Source organism: Piliocolobus tephrosceles, chromosome 15, assembly GCF_002776525.5.
Source record: "Piliocolobus tephrosceles isolate RC106 chromosome 15, ASM277652v3, whole genome shotgun sequence".
NCBI classification, from domain to species: domain Eukaryota; kingdom Metazoa; phylum Chordata; class Mammalia; order Primates; family Cercopithecidae; genus Piliocolobus; species Piliocolobus tephrosceles.
This window is the reverse complement of record NC_045448.1, coordinates 44,468,320-44,485,813: the sequence shown is the minus strand read 5'-3', so window position 1 is coordinate 44,485,813 and position 17,494 is coordinate 44,468,320. Positions and strand designations below refer to the sequence as shown.

At 44.0% G+C, this 17,494-nt stretch overlaps 1 protein-coding gene across 3 annotated transcripts in view; it reads right to left on the bottom strand.

Moving 5' to 3' along the window:
* SLC3A1 (solute carrier family 3 member 1) overlaps positions 1 to 13,718 on the bottom strand; it is a 45,289-nt gene extending 31,571 nt beyond the window's left edge. The window contains exons 1-5 of one of the 3 annotated variants that reach the window (XM_023223808.2): positions 13,531 to 13,699; positions 13,213 to 13,417; positions 8,521 to 8,700; positions 7,824 to 7,978; positions 2,907 to 3,032 (exon numbers count right to left, since the gene is read on the bottom strand). In XM_023223808.2, coding sequence (XP_023079576.2) covers positions 2,907 to 3,032; positions 7,824 to 7,978; positions 8,521 to 8,700; positions 13,213 to 13,417; positions 13,531 to 13,563 — 699 coding nt within the window. In that variant the 5' untranslated portion in view covers positions 13,564 to 13,699. Of the gene's footprint in view, positions 1 to 2,906; positions 3,033 to 7,823; positions 7,979 to 8,520; positions 8,701 to 13,212 lie in introns of all 3 variants that reach the window. The other 2 variants (XM_023223806.3, XM_023223809.2) reach the window with 2 other exon arrangements.
* Between the last annotated feature and the right edge of the window lie 3,776 nt (positions 13,719 to 17,494).

Here is a 17,494-nt window from a genome sequence, read left to right as displayed (position 1 = left end):
TGGAGGTTGCAGTGAGCCGAGATCACACCACTGCACTCCAGCCTGGGCAACAGAGTGAGACCCTGTCTCAAAAAAAAAAAAAAAAAGGAATATGTAAAGAACTTTTACAACCCAATAATAAAAAGACAACCCTATTTAACAATGGGTAAAGGGCCAGGTGCAGTAGCTCACACCTGTAATCCCAGCATTGTGGGAGGTCAAGGAGGGAGGATTGCTCCATACCAGGAGTTCGAGACCAGCCTGGCCAACATGGAGAAACCCCATCTCTACAAAAAATACAAAAATTAGCTGGGCATGGTGGCACGTGCCTATAGTCCCAGGTACTCACGAAGCTGAGGTGCAAGAATCACTTGAGCCTGGGAAACTGGGGTTAAAATGAGCCAAGACTACACCATTGCACTGCAGCCTGGGTGACAGAGCGAAACTCTATCTAAAATAAAATAAAATAATAATGGCAAAGGATTTGAATAGACATTACTACAATGCAGATGTACAAATGAACAACAAGCACCTGAAAAAATTATCAACATCTTTAGCCATTTGGCAAACACAACCAGTGACATGCCGCTTCATACCCACCAGGGTGACTGTCATAAAAAACACATGCTGTCCCAAGTGTTGGTGAGAATGTGGAGAAATTAGAGCCTGTACGTGTGGTTAGTGGAAATGTAAAATGGTGCAGCTGCTTTGAAAAACAACTTGGCAGTTTCTCAAATAAACATAGATATAGATACCTACCGGGGATACACAGATACAGCATGATTCCGTTGTATAAAGTGTCCAGAATAGGCAAAACCTATCTAACTGAGGCTTAGGTGGGTAAAAAGATAGAAAGTAGATTTGTGGTTTCCAAGGGGTGGGGGAAGAAAGGGAGGGGGCCATAAGGAGTGACTGTTGATGGATATGGGGTTTTTTTTTTGAGAAGAAAAAAGTGTTCTGAAATTAGGCCGGGCGCAGTGGCTCATACCTGCAATCCCAGCACTTTGGGAAGCGGAGACGGGTGGACCATCTGAGACCAAGAGTTTGAGACCAGCCTGGCCAACATGGCAAAACCCCGTCTCCACAAAAATACAAACATTAGCTGGGCATGGTGGTACATGCCTGTAGTCCCAGCTACTCGAGAGGCTGAGGCAGGGGAATCGCTTGAACCCAGGAGGCACAAGTTGCAGTGAGCCAAGATCGTGCCACTATACTCCAGCCTGGGTGACAGAGTGAGACTATCTCAAAAAAAAAAAAAAAAGGTGATGAAATTGGTAGTGATGGTTGCACAACTCTGTGAAGATACTAAAACCACTAAATTACACACTCAAAAGGGGTGAATTTTATGGTATGTGAATTATATCTCAATTAAACTGTTATTTCAAAATAAAACTAAACTAAACCAAGGGTTCTAGGTGCCCCTAGTGACTCCAACATGACAGCTTACATCCACTCTATCTGGCTGATGTGGTGAGCTGTGGAAAGGCCCACTGCTCCCTGTTCTGTTCAGGTCTCCTCCCCACCTGCTTGGCTCAGAGGACTCCCCTACTCACCTAAGTTTCTGCCCACTGTAGCCATAGGAGCAGCAAGAACAAGAACAAGAACATAGCCCTTATGTTTTGTGAATTGTATTATGAGAACTGATCAGCCCCCACTGCTTACTTCAGCGCCCTAACCCATTTCACTCCAGGATACTGGTAGGGTTGCCAGATAAAATACAAGACACTCAATTACATTTCAATTTCAGGTAATCAATGAATAATTTTTTGGTAGCAGTATGTCTCAAATGTTGCATCATTCATTTAAAATTTAACTGGATGTCCTGTATTTTTATTTGCTAAATTTGGCAAGCCTACACTGTGGCTTCCATGCCATCCCTGAAACACACGAACCACACTCTCACCTCGGGACCTTTGCATTTGTTCTTCTTTCTGCCTGAAATTCTCTTCCCCCAGATAGTCACATGGTTCCCTTCCCACTTCAAGTTTTTGTCCAAACAGCATCTCATCATAAGAAGGCGTCTCCTACACACCTTATATAGAAGAGCCACTTTTACCTGGCACTCCGATGCCCCTTCCCCTTGGCATTCACCACCACCTGACATTTTTATATATATATAGCTAATTGCCTGCTTTCCCCTCAGTACATTGGAGACTCCTTGAGGGTAAGGCTTCTTTTATTCACTGCTGCATTCCTAGTGCTTAGGACAGGGTCTGGCACAAAGAAGGCAATATGTTAATATTTACTGAATGAGTACAGAAGTGTTGTGCATGGGTTATCCCATCTGTTCTTCCAAACAGCCCTATGAAACAAATACTGCCACCAACTGTGTTTCATAGATAAGACAGCTAAGACATGAAAGTCAAATAACTCATCAAGAGGCCCATTGCAGATGCAGGAGCCAGACCCCGAATGACCCACCTCCCTGCACCAGCTCACTATCACAGGCACTGCACAGCTCACTGTCACAGGCACTGCACAGCTCACTGTCACTGCCACTGCACAGCTGTCACAGGCACTGCAGAGCTCACTGTCACAGACACCGCACAGCTGTCACAGGCACCGCACAGCTCACTGTCACAGACACTGCATAGCTTACTGTCACAGGTGGCGGGGCAACTTGGAGCTAGGGTGGCAGGTGTTTCTGCCTCCTTCCATTTAGGGTACTCTGGGTTAGATGAAGGAAGGAGCCACAAACACATCTGAGAGTCTACATTTGCACCAGACAGCTTAATCCTGGATTTAATTAAGGCTTGATTTTTGCCTACACAATTATTGTGGAATATAAAGTGTTTCAAATAACTATAGAATATTTCAAATAACTAAAGGCTTGATTTGCCTACACAATTACTGTGCAATATAAAGTGTTTTAAATAACTACCTAAACTTCCATTAATGGAGAAATCTGTGTGGGTATCTATACTCACTTTTATTTCTTCTTGAACATCAGGATTGCGGAAATTTAAATCAGGTTGCTCTTTCATAAACTGGTGAAAATAACATTGGTTTCGCACTTCATCAAAGTGCCAACTGGAGTTTCCATATACACTTAACTGGCAAACAAAGAAAACAGCACATCAGTTACACGTAATGGTATTGCCAGCAAATAAAGGTCATTGCCCTCCCTGATCCTTTGCAGGCAGAGTATGAAAATCCTGAGAGTTTTCCTTCTATGGACAGCAGCAGGTTAAAGTAACTCCTCCAAATACTCCCCATCCCATTGACCGAATGCCAAACAAACAGGGTTGTAATGTATTTTTATAGTAGAGGCTGTTTGTAACAACTGCAACAGCAAACCAGTGCTCTCAAACCCAAGACAAGGTCAACTTAAGGAACAGTCATTAATAATGTATTTTCTTGAATCTTCTGTACAGGGTCTGAACTCTTGTTTGTGAAGAGAAGCAAAATGGTAGTCAATTTAGAAGAAAGACACATTCCGCTCGTCTTGGAGCTTGAGTCCAGATAGACTGAATATTTAAATTGTATCCCCAGAAAAGTATTAGAATCCTTCACTTAAAATCTCTACCAGTCTCCAAGAATAAAAAGCAACTTCAAGTGCTGGTACTCAGCAATAGTCGACTCTGTCACTGGTGTCCTCTGTCTGGAAATGCTCACATGTATGGCCCCAAGGCGTGACTCTCCCAGCTGCCCTCCCACATCTCTGACCACTCCTTAAGTCAACGCGGTGGGCCCTTGAATGTGAGAGCTTCATGGGGCTCTGTCCTAGGCCTTTTGTCCATTTCATGTTAAAGAGAACATCTGGAAAACATTTAAAAACTGAGAGGTTTCACATCAATCTTTTTGAGTTGGAAGACGTAGTTACGCTGGGTCCACATGTCCATGGCAACAACAGGCAGATGCTGAGTAGCAGCTGCTGCCTTTCAAGGACATGCGCCCCTTCCAGTTCAACACACAGCCTGCCTGGACACAATCAGGGCAAGAGATTTTTAGTGTACATAACCAATAAAAGATCAGTATCCAGAATACAAAAAGAACTGAAGAAAGCAATTTCAAAGGGATAAATAATCCAAAAGAAAGTAGGGGAAAGAAACCATAAACAGGTACTTTGCAGAAATAGACACTTAAGTGAATAAATGTAGGAAAAGATGTTCAACATCATTAGGAATTAGATAATTACTGTATTAAGAATTAGACACATTGGCCGGGCGCGGTGGCTCAAGCCTGTAATCCCAGCACTTTGGGAGGCCGAGACAGGCGGATCACGAGGTCGGGAGATCGAGAACATCCTGGCTAACACGGTGAAACCCCGTCTCTACTAAAAAAAAATACAAAAACTAGCCGGGCGACGTGGCGGGCGCCTATAGTCCCAGCTACTCCGGTGGCTGAGGCAGGAGAATGGCGTAAACCCAGGAGGCGGAGCTTGCAGTGAGCTGAGATCCGGCCACTGCACTCCAGCCTGGGCGGCAGAGTGAGACTCCGTCTCAAAAAAAAAAAAAAAATTAGACACATCATCATTAGTAATTAAATAAATATAAAATTAAGATCTCAATGCCATATTGTTTTAAGTCTGGGCTGGGCATGGTAGCTCATGCCAGTAATCATAGCATTTTGAGAGGCTGAAGTGGGAGGACTGCTTGAGGCCAGAAGTTCAAGACCAGTTTGGGCAACATAGTGAGACCCCATATTTACAAAAAAATAAAAAAACTCAGCCAGGCATGATGGTGCATGCCTGTGGTCCAGCTGCTAAGGAGGCTGAGGCAGCGAGGAATGCTTGAACCCGGGAGCTCGAGGCTGCCATAAGCTATGATTGAGCCACTACGCTCCAGCCTGGGTGACAGAGTGAGACCCTGACACAAAATAATGATAATAATAATTTTTAAATAAATATTACAAAGTTGGGCAATACCAGGAATTAATGAGAATGTGTATTTTTTTAATACTTCTGTGGGGGATATAAATTGGTACAACCATTTTGATAATTAATTTGACACTATCCTGTAGAGCTGAGCATGCAACATCCTGCACAGCAATTTTACTCCTATTTACCTTAAAGAAGCCTTTGGTTGGGCGTGGTGCCTCACGCCTGTAATCCTAGCACTTTGGGAGGCTGAGGTGGGCAGATCACAAGGTCAGGAGTTCAAGACCTGCCTGGACAATATGGTGAAACCCTATCTCTACTAAAGATACAAAAATTAGGCGGGCATGGTGATGGGTGCCTGTAGTCCCAGACACTTGGGAGGCTGAGGCAGGAGAATAGCTTGAACTGGGGAGGCAGAGGTTGCAGTGAGCCAAGATCATGCCACTGCACTCCAACCTGGGTGACAGAGCAAGACTCCATCTCAAAAAAAGGAAAAAGAAGCCCTTGCACATGTACCCCAAGATAGATTAATGGGAGTGTTTATAGTAACATCGTTCATAAAAAAAAAAACAAACAAACCGGAAGTAGCCCAACTTCCCATCAACTGAAGAGTGGGTAAGTAAAACATGGATTGTTCACGCAGTGAAATATACAACAACGAAAATATATGAGCTACCTGAAGCTACATGAATAAATCGTGAAAAAGTTAGTTACAGAAGACTGTACCTAGCATGATACTTTTCATAAAGTTCAAAATAGAGGAAACTAAAAAATAATTTTTTTAGAGTCGAAGTCTTGCTATATATGGTTATACTACAAGGTTTTTATCCATTATATACATATACATATTATTGAACATATTAACTATTACATTAGAAAATGCAACCTTGACTATAGTGAACGACTAACAAACCAATGGAAAAACTAGATGACAAAAAAGGCAGCTGTGACCATTCTATAAGCAAGAAATGATATGGTTTGAGTATAGCAGCAATTTTTAAAAGCAGACTGTGGAGCTGGAATGACTAGACTAGATCCCATCCCTTAGCCCTGTCATTTATTAGCTGAGTAACCTCAGTCTGCCTATCTGCAAAACAGGAATTACACCTGACTCATAGGATTATAGAGTGGATTAACTAAATTAATGAATATAAAACACTTAGCACAGAGCCTGGCACAGAGTAAGTATTTTGTAAATGTTTGCTAATGTCATCGCAATGTCAATAAGTCAGTGAACTGGAGGAAAAGATTAAAGTGGTGAAACTGCCAGGGCTTGCCGACAGCCTGTTCCTCAGGCTGCATGGTGGTACCATTCACTGAACCTGGAGACGAAAGGTAGGGAGAAGATCACACATCACAAAGTCGGCCTGGAAATGTGTCAATTCTGTGTGTCCTTGGGTCACCTAAAAGTTGACGTTTAAATATTTATGGAGAAGGTCCAGAAGAGAGAAGGAGGGACTGGAGGAGGAAGGGATGATCCAGAATAAAGGCAGGAGAGAACACAAACCCCAGCAAGGGGAAGCTCTGGCCTGGGACAGAAGCAGAGCTGCCAGATGAAGTGCAGGATGCCCAGTTACATCTGAATTCAGATCAACAACACATATTGTTGAGTATAAGTATGACTCATGCGGCCAGGCACAGTGGCTTACACCTGTAATCCCGGCCCTTTGGGAGACCGAAGCAGGAGGATCACTTGAGCCCAAGAGTTCAAGACCAGCCTGGACAACATAGTGAAGCCCTGTCTTTACAAAAAATTAAAATACTAGCTGGACATGGTGGCACACACCTGTGGTCCCAGCTACTTGGGAGGCAGAGCTGGGAGGATTGCTTGAGCCCAGGAGGCAAAGACTGCAGTGAGCCATGATCAAGCCACTGCACTCCAGCCTGGGAGACAGAGCAAGACCCTGTCTCTGAAAAACAAAAATAAAAAAGAAGGTATGGTCCACACTAAAAACTTATTTATGCACTGCTTATCCAAAATTCAGATTTAACTGGGCATTCTGAATTTTTATTTGCTAAATCTGGTCACCCCAGAAAGGAGGGATCTGGCCTGTGTTGTAAAACGAGTGAGTAGGAAGAGGTTGGGAATGGGGCAGGCAGGCTTGATAGCCTCTGTTTTCTCTGCGAAGTCGAGTTTGCTGCTGAGAGTGATCGGGGCAGAGGCCACCATACGATGTTTGAAAAGAGGGAGGGAAGGAAAGTTGATCAGTTGGAATTAGCAAAATTCCCAAGAAGATTGAATGGCTCAGTTCAGGTGGGGACGATGAAGGTGTGATGTCTCCAGAGACTCAACTACCAGGGTTTAGGCAAAAAGAAAGTAGATAATTGGGTTCGTTCATGGCTAGGGTTTTGTCAGAGAAGACAAAAAGTCAGAAAGGCAAAGGGGGCCGGGCGCAGTGGCTCACACCTGTAATCCTAGCACTTTGGGAGGCTGAGGTGGGCGGATCACCTAAGGTCAGGAGTTCAAGACCAGACTGGCCAACATGGTGAAACCCCACCTCTACTAAAAATACAAAAATTAGCCGAGTATGGTGACATGCACCTGTAATCATAGCTACTGGTGAGGCTGAGGCAGGAGAATTGCTTGAACCCAGGAGGTGGAGGTTGCAGTGAGCCGAGATTGTGCCATTGCGCTCCAGCCTGGGGGACAAGAGCAAAACTCCATCTCAAGAAAAAATAAATAAATAAGCAAAGGGGTATGGATAGTAGAAACATGGTTATCGAACTAATGGGACATGGAATCCAAGTTGGATCAGATAGGAAGTGAAGGAAGGGTGGAAGGAGAGAATATAGGTTTGAATTTGCTAGAACACATCACCTCTATGATGAAATCAGAAACCTAAATAATAACTGGAGGCCTGGGTAAATAATAACTGGAAGCCTTGTTTCTATTTCTTTCAGAAACTTCCCCCCTTCCCATAAACTATATTAATTAATTTTTTCCTCAAAAGGGTTTTACTAAACCAGTTCAATCACTGCATATCTGCCTTTTACCCCTTCGTAAATCAGACGGGTTGATACTTACCCAGTTGTTGGGTGGAACGGTTGTGCCATTTTCATGGGTACAGTCATGCCAGATATAATAATCAGTATATCTTCCTGTCCGTGTCCGACTTAATTGAAACCAAGTATGTTTATCACTGGTGTGGTTTGGTATGAAATCGATGATTAATTTTAAACCTAATGAGTAAAAAACATTTCAAATGCTAAGAAAAGTTGTATTAGAATAACATATGACAGGCCAGGCACAGCAGTGGCTCATGCCTGTAACCCTAATACATTGGGAGGCTAAGGTGGGAGGATTGCTTGAGCCCAGGAGGTGGAGGCTGAAGTGAGCCATGATTGCGTCACTGCACTCCAGCCTGGCAGACAGAGCAAGACCCTGTCTGGAAGAATAAAAAAAAAAAAAAAGGGAAAGGAGAGGGGAGGGGAGGGGAGGGGCAGAAAGGAGATAGGGAAGGAAACAGGAAAGGGAAAGGAGAAAGGAAAAAAGGAAAGGGAAGGGAAGGAAGAAAGAGAAAGAGAGAAGGAAGGAAGGGAGGGAGGGAGGGAGGGAGGCAGGGAGGGAGGGAGGAAGGAAGGAAGGAAGGAAAGAAGGGGGAGGGAGGGAGGGAAAGAAATAGTACATGACAGTTAAAGGGAAGAAATGCTTTAAGTAAACATTTGAAAAAATGCTTCTCTCAACCCTCACCCCCATCCTGCCCACTTTCCATTCAACTTACCTTTATCATGTATGGCTGCAACCAGATTCTCAAAATCTTCCATCGTTCCAAAAATGGGATCGACTTGCTGGAAATCTTCAACACCATATCTGAAATCTTTAAGGGACGACTTATAAAATGAAGTAATCCAAACAGTTTTTACATTTAAAGCTGTGATGTAGTCCAGTTTATCTTGAATACCTGAAGAAAAAAGTCAGTCATGAACAAATCCTACTTTGTTTTAAAGGACAAAAAATATAACAAATATGCCTAAGATGGAAATATTTACATGAAGGCAAAAATACATAGAATTTTGTTGAATTTGAGTATAATTCAAATAGGAAGATCTAGCTCTACAAAAAAACAACAACATCAAATTAGGCCGGGTGTTGTGGTTCACACCTGTAATCCTAGCACTTTGGGAGGCCAAGGAGGGAGGATATCTAAGGTCAGGAGTTCAAGACCAGCCTGGCCAACATGGCAAAACTCTGTCTCTACTAAAAATACAAAAATTAGCTGGGCGTGGTGGCACATGCCTGTGATCCCAGCTACCTGGGAGGCTGAGGCAGGAGGATCGCTTGAACCCAGGAGGCAGAGGCTACAAGGACCCAAGATCATGTCGCTGCACTCCAGCCTGGGCGACAGAGCAAGACCCTTTCTCAAAAAAAAAAAGAGAAAAGAAAAAGAAAATCAAATTAGTTACCTAGCAGTAATCGATGACATCTAACATAGCATTAACAAAAATCTGTGACTTACTCATTATTTTATATTTAAAACCAAGACTATGATATTGTTCATTTATTCTACACATGGTTTTTGAGCAGTTAATCTATGCCAGCTGCTGGGCTAAGTGTCAAGGAACAGAGCAGAGTAACACATGGCCCCATCGGTCACGTGGTCTACACTGCGCTGTTCTAACAGCCAGGTGCCACATGTGGCTACTGAGCACGGGCAGTGTGGCTGGTTGGAATTGAGATGTGCTGTAAGGGAACAACATGTGCTGGATTTTGAAGACCCTGTACAAAAAGAAAGAACGTAAAAATCTCGTTAATATTTTTATACTGGGCCGGGCATGGTGGCGCATGCCTGTAATCCCAGCACTTTGGGAGGCCATGGTGGGCAGACTGCTTGAGCTCAGGTGTTCGAGACCAGTCTGGGTAACATGATAAAACCCCGTCTTCAAATAAAAAAAAAAAAAAAAAAAAAAAATAATAATAATAATAATAATAATATGTATATATTATACTGATTATGTGTTGAAATGATACATTGGATTAAACAGAACATATTAAAATCAATTTCACCTGCTTCTTTTTTCCTTTTTTTAATGTGGCTACTACAGAATTTACAATTTCTTATGTGACTCCCATTGTGTTTCTTTTGGGCGGTGTTGGTCTCGGAAGTGTCTGCAGGCGGGCTGGCATGACGACGAGACTGGAGAAGAGCTAAGGAAGAGCTGCAGAAAGTGCTTTAAGGGCATCAGGGCATTAGCCCCTGACCCCCAGGGGCAGAGGAAGCTGATGACCCCTGAGGGTAAGGACAGAGAAGGTTCAGGATGGTGCGGGCAAGGGGGATCAGAGTGAAGGGCTTCCAGGCACAGCAAAGGAAAGGAGGGAGCAAGCATAGACAGGGCATGTCTAAAAAAGGGTGAGAAAGCTGGACACAGTGGCTCATGCCTGTAATTCCAACACTTAGGGAGGCTGAGACAGGTGGATCACTTGAGGTCAAGAGTTCAAGACCAGCCTGACCAACATGGTGAAACCCCATCCCAACTAAAAAATACAAAAATTAGCTGGGGATGATTCTTGCCTGCCTGTAGGTGCATGCCTATAATCCTAGCTACCTGGGAGGCTGAGGCAGGAGAATTGCTTGAACGTGGGAGGCAGAGGTTGCGGTGAGGTGAGATTATGCCACTGCACTCCAGCCTGGGTGACAGAGTGAGACTCCATCTCAAATAATAATAATAATAATAAATATAAATAAATAAGTAAATACATCAATTAATTTTAAAAGGTGATAAATGTTGTCAGCGCACAGGGTCTGAGAAGGAGTGTAACCGCAACACAGAAGGTAAGTTTGTGCACTCTCAGACTGCCTTTGAACTTGCTACATTTGGACTGTTTCCCTTGTTCACATATATAGGAAGCCAGGAATTTATACAGAAGAGAATTTTACGCTTAGCTGAGAAGACATGTGGAAATGAAACTTTGTATTTGGAACTTTGTAGGATAATGAGCAGATAATGTGTTTTCTCCTTCTAGTTCAGAGTCCTAAATGCATATTCAGCAACTTGAGTCTAGTATTCAATCTCCAGTAACTTTCTGTGTAATCCTGATGTGGCTTCCTAGAATCAGACTGTCAGAGGCCACACAGCAGGCTGAAGGTCACTAATTCCAAAGCACACAGTCATTCGACACCTGGGATCTGAGCTCTTCCCCTATAACAGGCTGCTTTTTTTTTTTTTTTGAGACGGAGTCTCGCTCTGTCGCCCAGGCTGGAGTGCAATGGTGCAATCTCTGCTCACTGCAACCTCTGCCTCTCGGGTTCACGCCATTCTCCTGCCTCAGCCTCCCGAGTAGCTGAGACTCAACAGGCAACAAGAGTTTTGATCTAAGCCAGCACAGCAACACAATATATCTTACGATGAGACACAAAGGAACATGAAGATGAAAACAAAATGGCTAGAGAGAGAAAGTAAACAAGGGATCCCACCCCACACTTCAGGGGGAGAGAGGGCAATCAGTAAAACCAGACTTAAAGCTGGAATGGGATCTTCATAATAACAACAATGAAATCCCCTCAACCTCAAAGACAAATGCCTATGGATTGCAGGAAGTAAAACATTTCTCCGAGAATAGGTATTGGAAATGACAAACGTCAGAGCTGATTAGAAACCACCATGTTTATAGGAATGTTGGACCTATCTAGAAGGATATTATTAGGAAGGCAGGGCCAGGAAGTGGTAAATGTATCTCTGGATTTAGGGCTTTAGGTCTATTCAGTCAGAACATTGCTTTTGCTGTGTGCAAAAGGCAGCAGGTAATAGGTCATGTGCTGGGGAAAGGGAGTCACTCAAGGCAGGATTAAAGGATGCTAGAAACACATCCAAAGCCAAAGAGTCTGGGTTGAGGAGCCCATGGTCTGATTAGGGAAGCTAAAGAAAGAATAATGAAGGCAATGGGTTTGAGCTGCACCGTAAAGGATGGATACTCTTCTTCAATGAGTGACAACGCAGGACAATTTTTTAAAAGAGAATGAAACAGCCGGATGCGGTGACTCACGCCTATAATCCCAGAGCTTTGGGAGGCTGACGCAGGCAAATCACCTGAGATCAGGAGTTCGAGACCAGCCTGACCAACACGGAGAACCCTCGTCTCTACTAAAAATACAAAATTAGCCAGGCATGGTGGCGCATGCCTGTAATCCCAGCTACTCAGGAGGCTGAGCCAGGAGAATTGCTTGAACCCAGGAGACAGAGGTTGCAGTGAGCTGAGATCATGCCATTGCACTCCAGCCTGGGCAACAAGAGTGAAACTGTTTCAAAAAAAAAAAAAAAGAGAGAGAGAGAGAGAGAGAATGATACCAGTGTGAAAAAGAAAATCCTTCTACTAGTGATTAAGGAAAGTTGCAGGTTTCAAGAGTTCATTTGTAACATTTTAAAGATACATTAAGCCCATTTCTACTTTCCACATTCATATCATCCTGTTTTGTTTTCTTCAAACCAGTTAACATTGTAAAACATTAGTTTGTTAGTTTCCTTATTTGTTTCGTATTGTTGCCTTGAACTAGAGTGACCATACTAACCAATTTGCTCAGAAGTTCCCAGTGTATGCCTGCCATCTGGCAGAATTACCTTTAGGTAAGTTCTGGTTTGAGCAATGTATTGTAAGGATGTTTTACACATAACCACCCCCCCCCCAATAAATTATTAACTTAGCTTTTAAAAAATAATTTTTCACTTTTTTTTTTTTTTGGAGATGGGGGTCTCCCTATGTTGCCTAAGCTGGCTGGCTGAAAGCTCCTGGGCTCAAGCAATCCTCCCACCTCAGCCTGCCAAGTAGCTGCAACTACAGTCATGTACCACTACCCCTGGTTAATTCTTTACTTCAGTTTCATACTAATATGGACATGGTTTTAAACAATCCTTAATTCAAGTAATGACGAATGCATACTGCTACACCTTTTCTCCTTTCCTTCCCTTTTTTAGAATTTAAACTTTAAGACTCAGCCTATACTTTTTACAGATAGAACTTGATTTTTTAAAAAAATATTATTTATGCTCTATTCACTAATAAACTCCCAGCCACACAGCCAAACTAGCCACATCGTATACTGGGAAAGCAATTCCCAACTGCCACCCTGACATATTCAACTATAAAGTTCCCAGAAACAGGACATAGATTTTAGAAGGAAGGCTGCTCTATGTAAGAAGTTAGAATTGATGACTGAACAACTATATGTACTTAGTGGGCAATAAATTAAACAACTCATTTGGCTCAAAGGCCTTCAGCAAATAGCCTTTCGGCTAGTAGAAGAACTGCTGGGTTCTGCTGAGTGATTTTCTAAGAATCATAAACAAGGAGCAACTTGGCATGACCATTCATAATGGAATGTGCTTACTGAACAACCCAGGCATAATTTGGTTCCAAGGAACGAAAGAACCATAAACGCATCTTTCCTGGCACCCACCCTGAACAATCTCTGGGCACGTACCTTTCAGATCTCCGTTCCCATCCTTGTTACTGTCCTTGAAAGACCTCGGGTAGATCTGGTACATGGGCCCCTCCTGCCACCAGTCTAGGCACTTTGGAGAGAGGATAATGATGGCTATGGTGGCCGCGATGAGCACCAGGACAGAAGCCATGGCGAGCCAGAAGAGGATCTCCCGGGGTATGCGGTAGCGGGCCTGGCCAGAGAACTGGAACAGAACCTCCTTGGGCATCCCTGCGTAGGGCTGGACGCCCTTGAAGTCTGGCTCCTGGGAGCCAAGGATGCTCATGGTGCTGTGCTGCAGGTTGTCTGCTGTGCTACCTGTATCCGGGGTCTGCTCCAGAATGTCTTCATAATGGACAAACCCGTTGTTTGTCTGGCATCCCTTCATATTCATCCCGATGGAGTCTCTCTTGCTTTTATCTTCAGCCATGTCTCACTGACTTATGCCTTCAGGGTGCCTTACTCCAGTAAGGGAGGTAGAAGAGTGGCTTGCTGAATGCTTGGTCTTGTTAATGAACTTTGTGTGGTTTATAAATAAACCTGGCTGGACAAAGTCCAGCCAAGGAAGAAAGGGTAAAAGTACAGAGGTTTAAAAAAAAAAATCTCGGGACGGGCGTGGTGGTTTACACCTGTAATCCCAGCACTTTGGGACACTGAGGCGGGCAGATCACCCGAGGGCAGGAGTTGGAGATCAGCCTGGCCGACATGGCTCAACCCCGGCTCTACTAAAGGTACAAAACTTAGCCCGGCGTGGTGGCACATGCCTGTAATCCCAGCTACTCGGGAGGCTGAGGCAGGAGAATTGCTTGAACCCGGGAGGTGGAGGTTGCGGTGAGTGGAGATCATGCCATTGCACTCCAGCCTGGGCAACAAGAGTGAAACTTGATCTCAAAAAAAAAAAAAAAAAAAAAAAAAGGCTAGGCATGGCGGCACTTGCTGTAATTCCAGCTACTTGGGAGGCTGAGGCAGGAGAATCACTTGAATCCAAGAGGCAGAGGTTGCAATGAGCTGAGATAGCACCACTGCACTCCAGCTTGGGTGATGGGAGTGAGACTCTGTCTCCAATAAATAAATAAAAGGACTGAAATTCTGACACATGCTGCAACATAGATGAACTTTGAGGACATTATGCTAAGTGAAATAAGCCAGACACAAAAAAACAAGTGTGATTTCACTTAGATGAGGTATCTAGAGTAGTTGGATTCATAGGAACAGAAAATAGAAAGGTGGTTATTGGAGGTTGGAGGAAGGGGATAATGGGGAGTTACTGTTCATTGAGCAGAGAATTTCAGTTTGGGATGATGAAAAGTATTCTGGAGATGGATAGTGGTGATGGTTGCATAACACTATAAATGTACTTAATGCCACTGAAATGTTATATATGTTTTACCACAACTATTTTTTAAAGCTTAAAGCTTTCTCTATTTAGCCAGGTAGAAGAAAAATGACTTTGGGGGGGAAATTATTTTTCTTTTTTTCTTTTTCTTTTTTTTTTTTTTGAGACGGAGTCTTGCTCTGTAGCCCAGGCTGGAGTGCAGTGGCCAGATCTCAGCTCACTGCAAGCTCTGCCTCCCGGGTTTACTCCTGCCTCAGCCTCCCGAGTAGCTGGGACTACAGGCGCCTGCCACCTCGCCCGGCTAGTTTTTTGTATTTTTTAGTAGAGACGGGGTTTCACCGTGTTAGCCAGGATGGTCTTGATCTCCTGACCTCGTGATCCGCCTGTCTCGGCCTCCCAAAGTGCTGGGATTACAGGCTTGAGCCACCACGCCCGGCCGAAATTATTTTTCTTATACGTGGTTAAATAGAGAAAGTGGGAAGATAGCTTGAGCCCAGGAGTTGGAGACCAGCCTGGACAATATAGTAAGACCTCATCTCTACAAAAAAAAAAAATTTTTTTTAATTAGCTGAGCATGGTGGTGCACCCATGTAGTCCCAGTTACTCAGGAGGCAGGCTGATGTAGGAGGATCACTTGAGTACAGGAGGCAGAGGTTGCAGTGAGCTGAGATCACGCCACTGTACTCCAGCCTGGATGACAGAGCAAGATTCTGTCTCAACGACAACAAAATTGAACGTAATGTAATTCAATGTAATGATGTCCCTTTCATCAGGAGCACATACAGCTCTATGAATCATTCGATCTGATCATGAGTTTTTTTTCTTTTAAATGATGATAGTTATCTGGGGCCCTAATCTTAGTGTTTCTTTTGCGGAGTGGCTTAGAAGCACTATATAGTATAGAGGTATAGAGGAAGGAGCTACTTAATCTTGGACAAATTATATTTAAAAATGAGTAAATCCCAATACTTGGCTCATTGAATGCACTCAGTGATACCTCTCATTATTATTAATTATGCCCACTGAATATTTTTTATTTTTTGAGAAGGAGTTTCACTCTAATTGCCCAGGCTGGAGTGCAATGGCGAGATCTCAGCTCACCCGCAACCTCCGCCTCCTGGGTTCAACCAATTCTCCTGCCTCAGCCTGCTGTGTAGCTGGGATTACAGGTGCTCGCCAACATGCCCAGCTAATTTTTTGTATTTTTAGTAGAGACAGGTTTCACTGTTGGCCAGACTGCTCTGGAACTCCTGACCTCAGGTGATCCACCCACCTCGGCCTCCCAAAGTGCTGGGATTATAGGCGTGAGCCCCCGCACCTGGCACCAGATCATTTTCTAACAAAGAGCAGCCAGTAAAGTCAAGCTGCAGACATAGACAAGCAAACTGGGAGCTTGCACAGGTGGATGCCACAGGAAAGAACTACCTGGGCCTAAACATGTTCAAAATGGTGGCTCCCTCTCCCCTTGTCTGCCAGCCACGCCTACAGTAAGGAGCAGACAAGATGGCCTCAGCCAAGGGGAGAGTTCATTTGCATAATAAGATTAGGGTGGGGCCACCAGCCTTCCATGTGTGCTATGTAAACGTCACACCGGACCCAAAATACCTGAAATACCTGTGAGCCTTACCTAAATCCAACATGGCCGCCTCAAGCTGGACTGTCAAATCTGGCCTGTCCACCACCAGCTGACCTTTTCCTCTTGGAAGTCCCTTCTTTCTCACTAAAGAGAGAGCTATTTTCCTTTCTCTTTCTCCTTCTTTTGCCTATTAAACATCTGCTCCTGGCCAGGCACGGTGGCTCAGGCCTAGTAATTCCAGCACTTTAGGAGGCCAAGGCGGGTAGATCACCTGAGGTCAGGAGTTGGGGACAAGCCTGACCAACATGAAGAAACCCCCGTCTCTAATACAAAATGAGCTGGGTGGGGAGGCTTGTGCCTGTAATCCCAGCTACTCAGGAGGCTAAGGCAGGATTGCTTGAGCCCGGAAGGTCAAGCTGTGATCACCCCACTCACTGCACTCCAGCCTAGGTGCCAGTGAGTGAGGCTCAAAACAAAAAAAAGAAAATACACCACAGTTTATAAGTGGGCATGTGAGATTTTTTTCGTTTGTTTTTGGCTATTATAAATAAAACTGCTACAAGCAATCACGTACAACTCTTTCTAAGAATATAGCTTCCTTTTCTCTTAGGAACCAACTAGCAGTGAAATAGCTGGATAACATGGTAAGTGTATAGTTAATTTTTAAGAAACTGCCAAACTGTTTTGGTAAGTAGTTGTATTGAGGCAGGAGAATAGGGTTTGAAGTCAGGGAACGTAAGGCTGTTTCACTCAGCGTTCCTAGAACTAAACTGAAAGGAAAACCCTAATTTTCCATGCCTAAATCACAAAAGGACCAGAGGCTACTCCCTTTGCAAATCCCCCACCTTTTCTGCCAGGCATGGGAAATTGACTGTCAGCAACCAGTCAGACTGATTGCGGGTGAAGTCTTCCTTTGCAACTTTGTAACTTCACTCCAGCCTCTGAATGGTTGCTGTCCACAACCAATCAGACTGATTGCGGGCCGAGTCTCCGTTTCCATAGAAGTGTAACTTTGTAACTTCACCCTAGCCTCTGATTGGTTGCTTTCTGCAACCAATCATATGTTTGCACAGGAGTGTAACTTTTGTAACCACGTCATCCTCTGGTTGGCTGCTTTCTGCAACCTATCAGACTGATTGTGGGCTACCACTTCATTTACCTGAGGTGAGCATGAAGTGGCCAATGGGAAACTTCTAGAGGGTATTTGGACCGGAGAAGATTCTGTATCCGGGGCCCTTGAGCCGCTGCTCGGCCTGCTCCCACGCTGTGGAGTGTACTTTCGTTTTCAATAAATCCTTGCTTTCGTTTTTTTTTTTTTTTTTTTTTACCAGTTATCAAATGATCCTTTATTGAAATATTTTCCTTTGTGC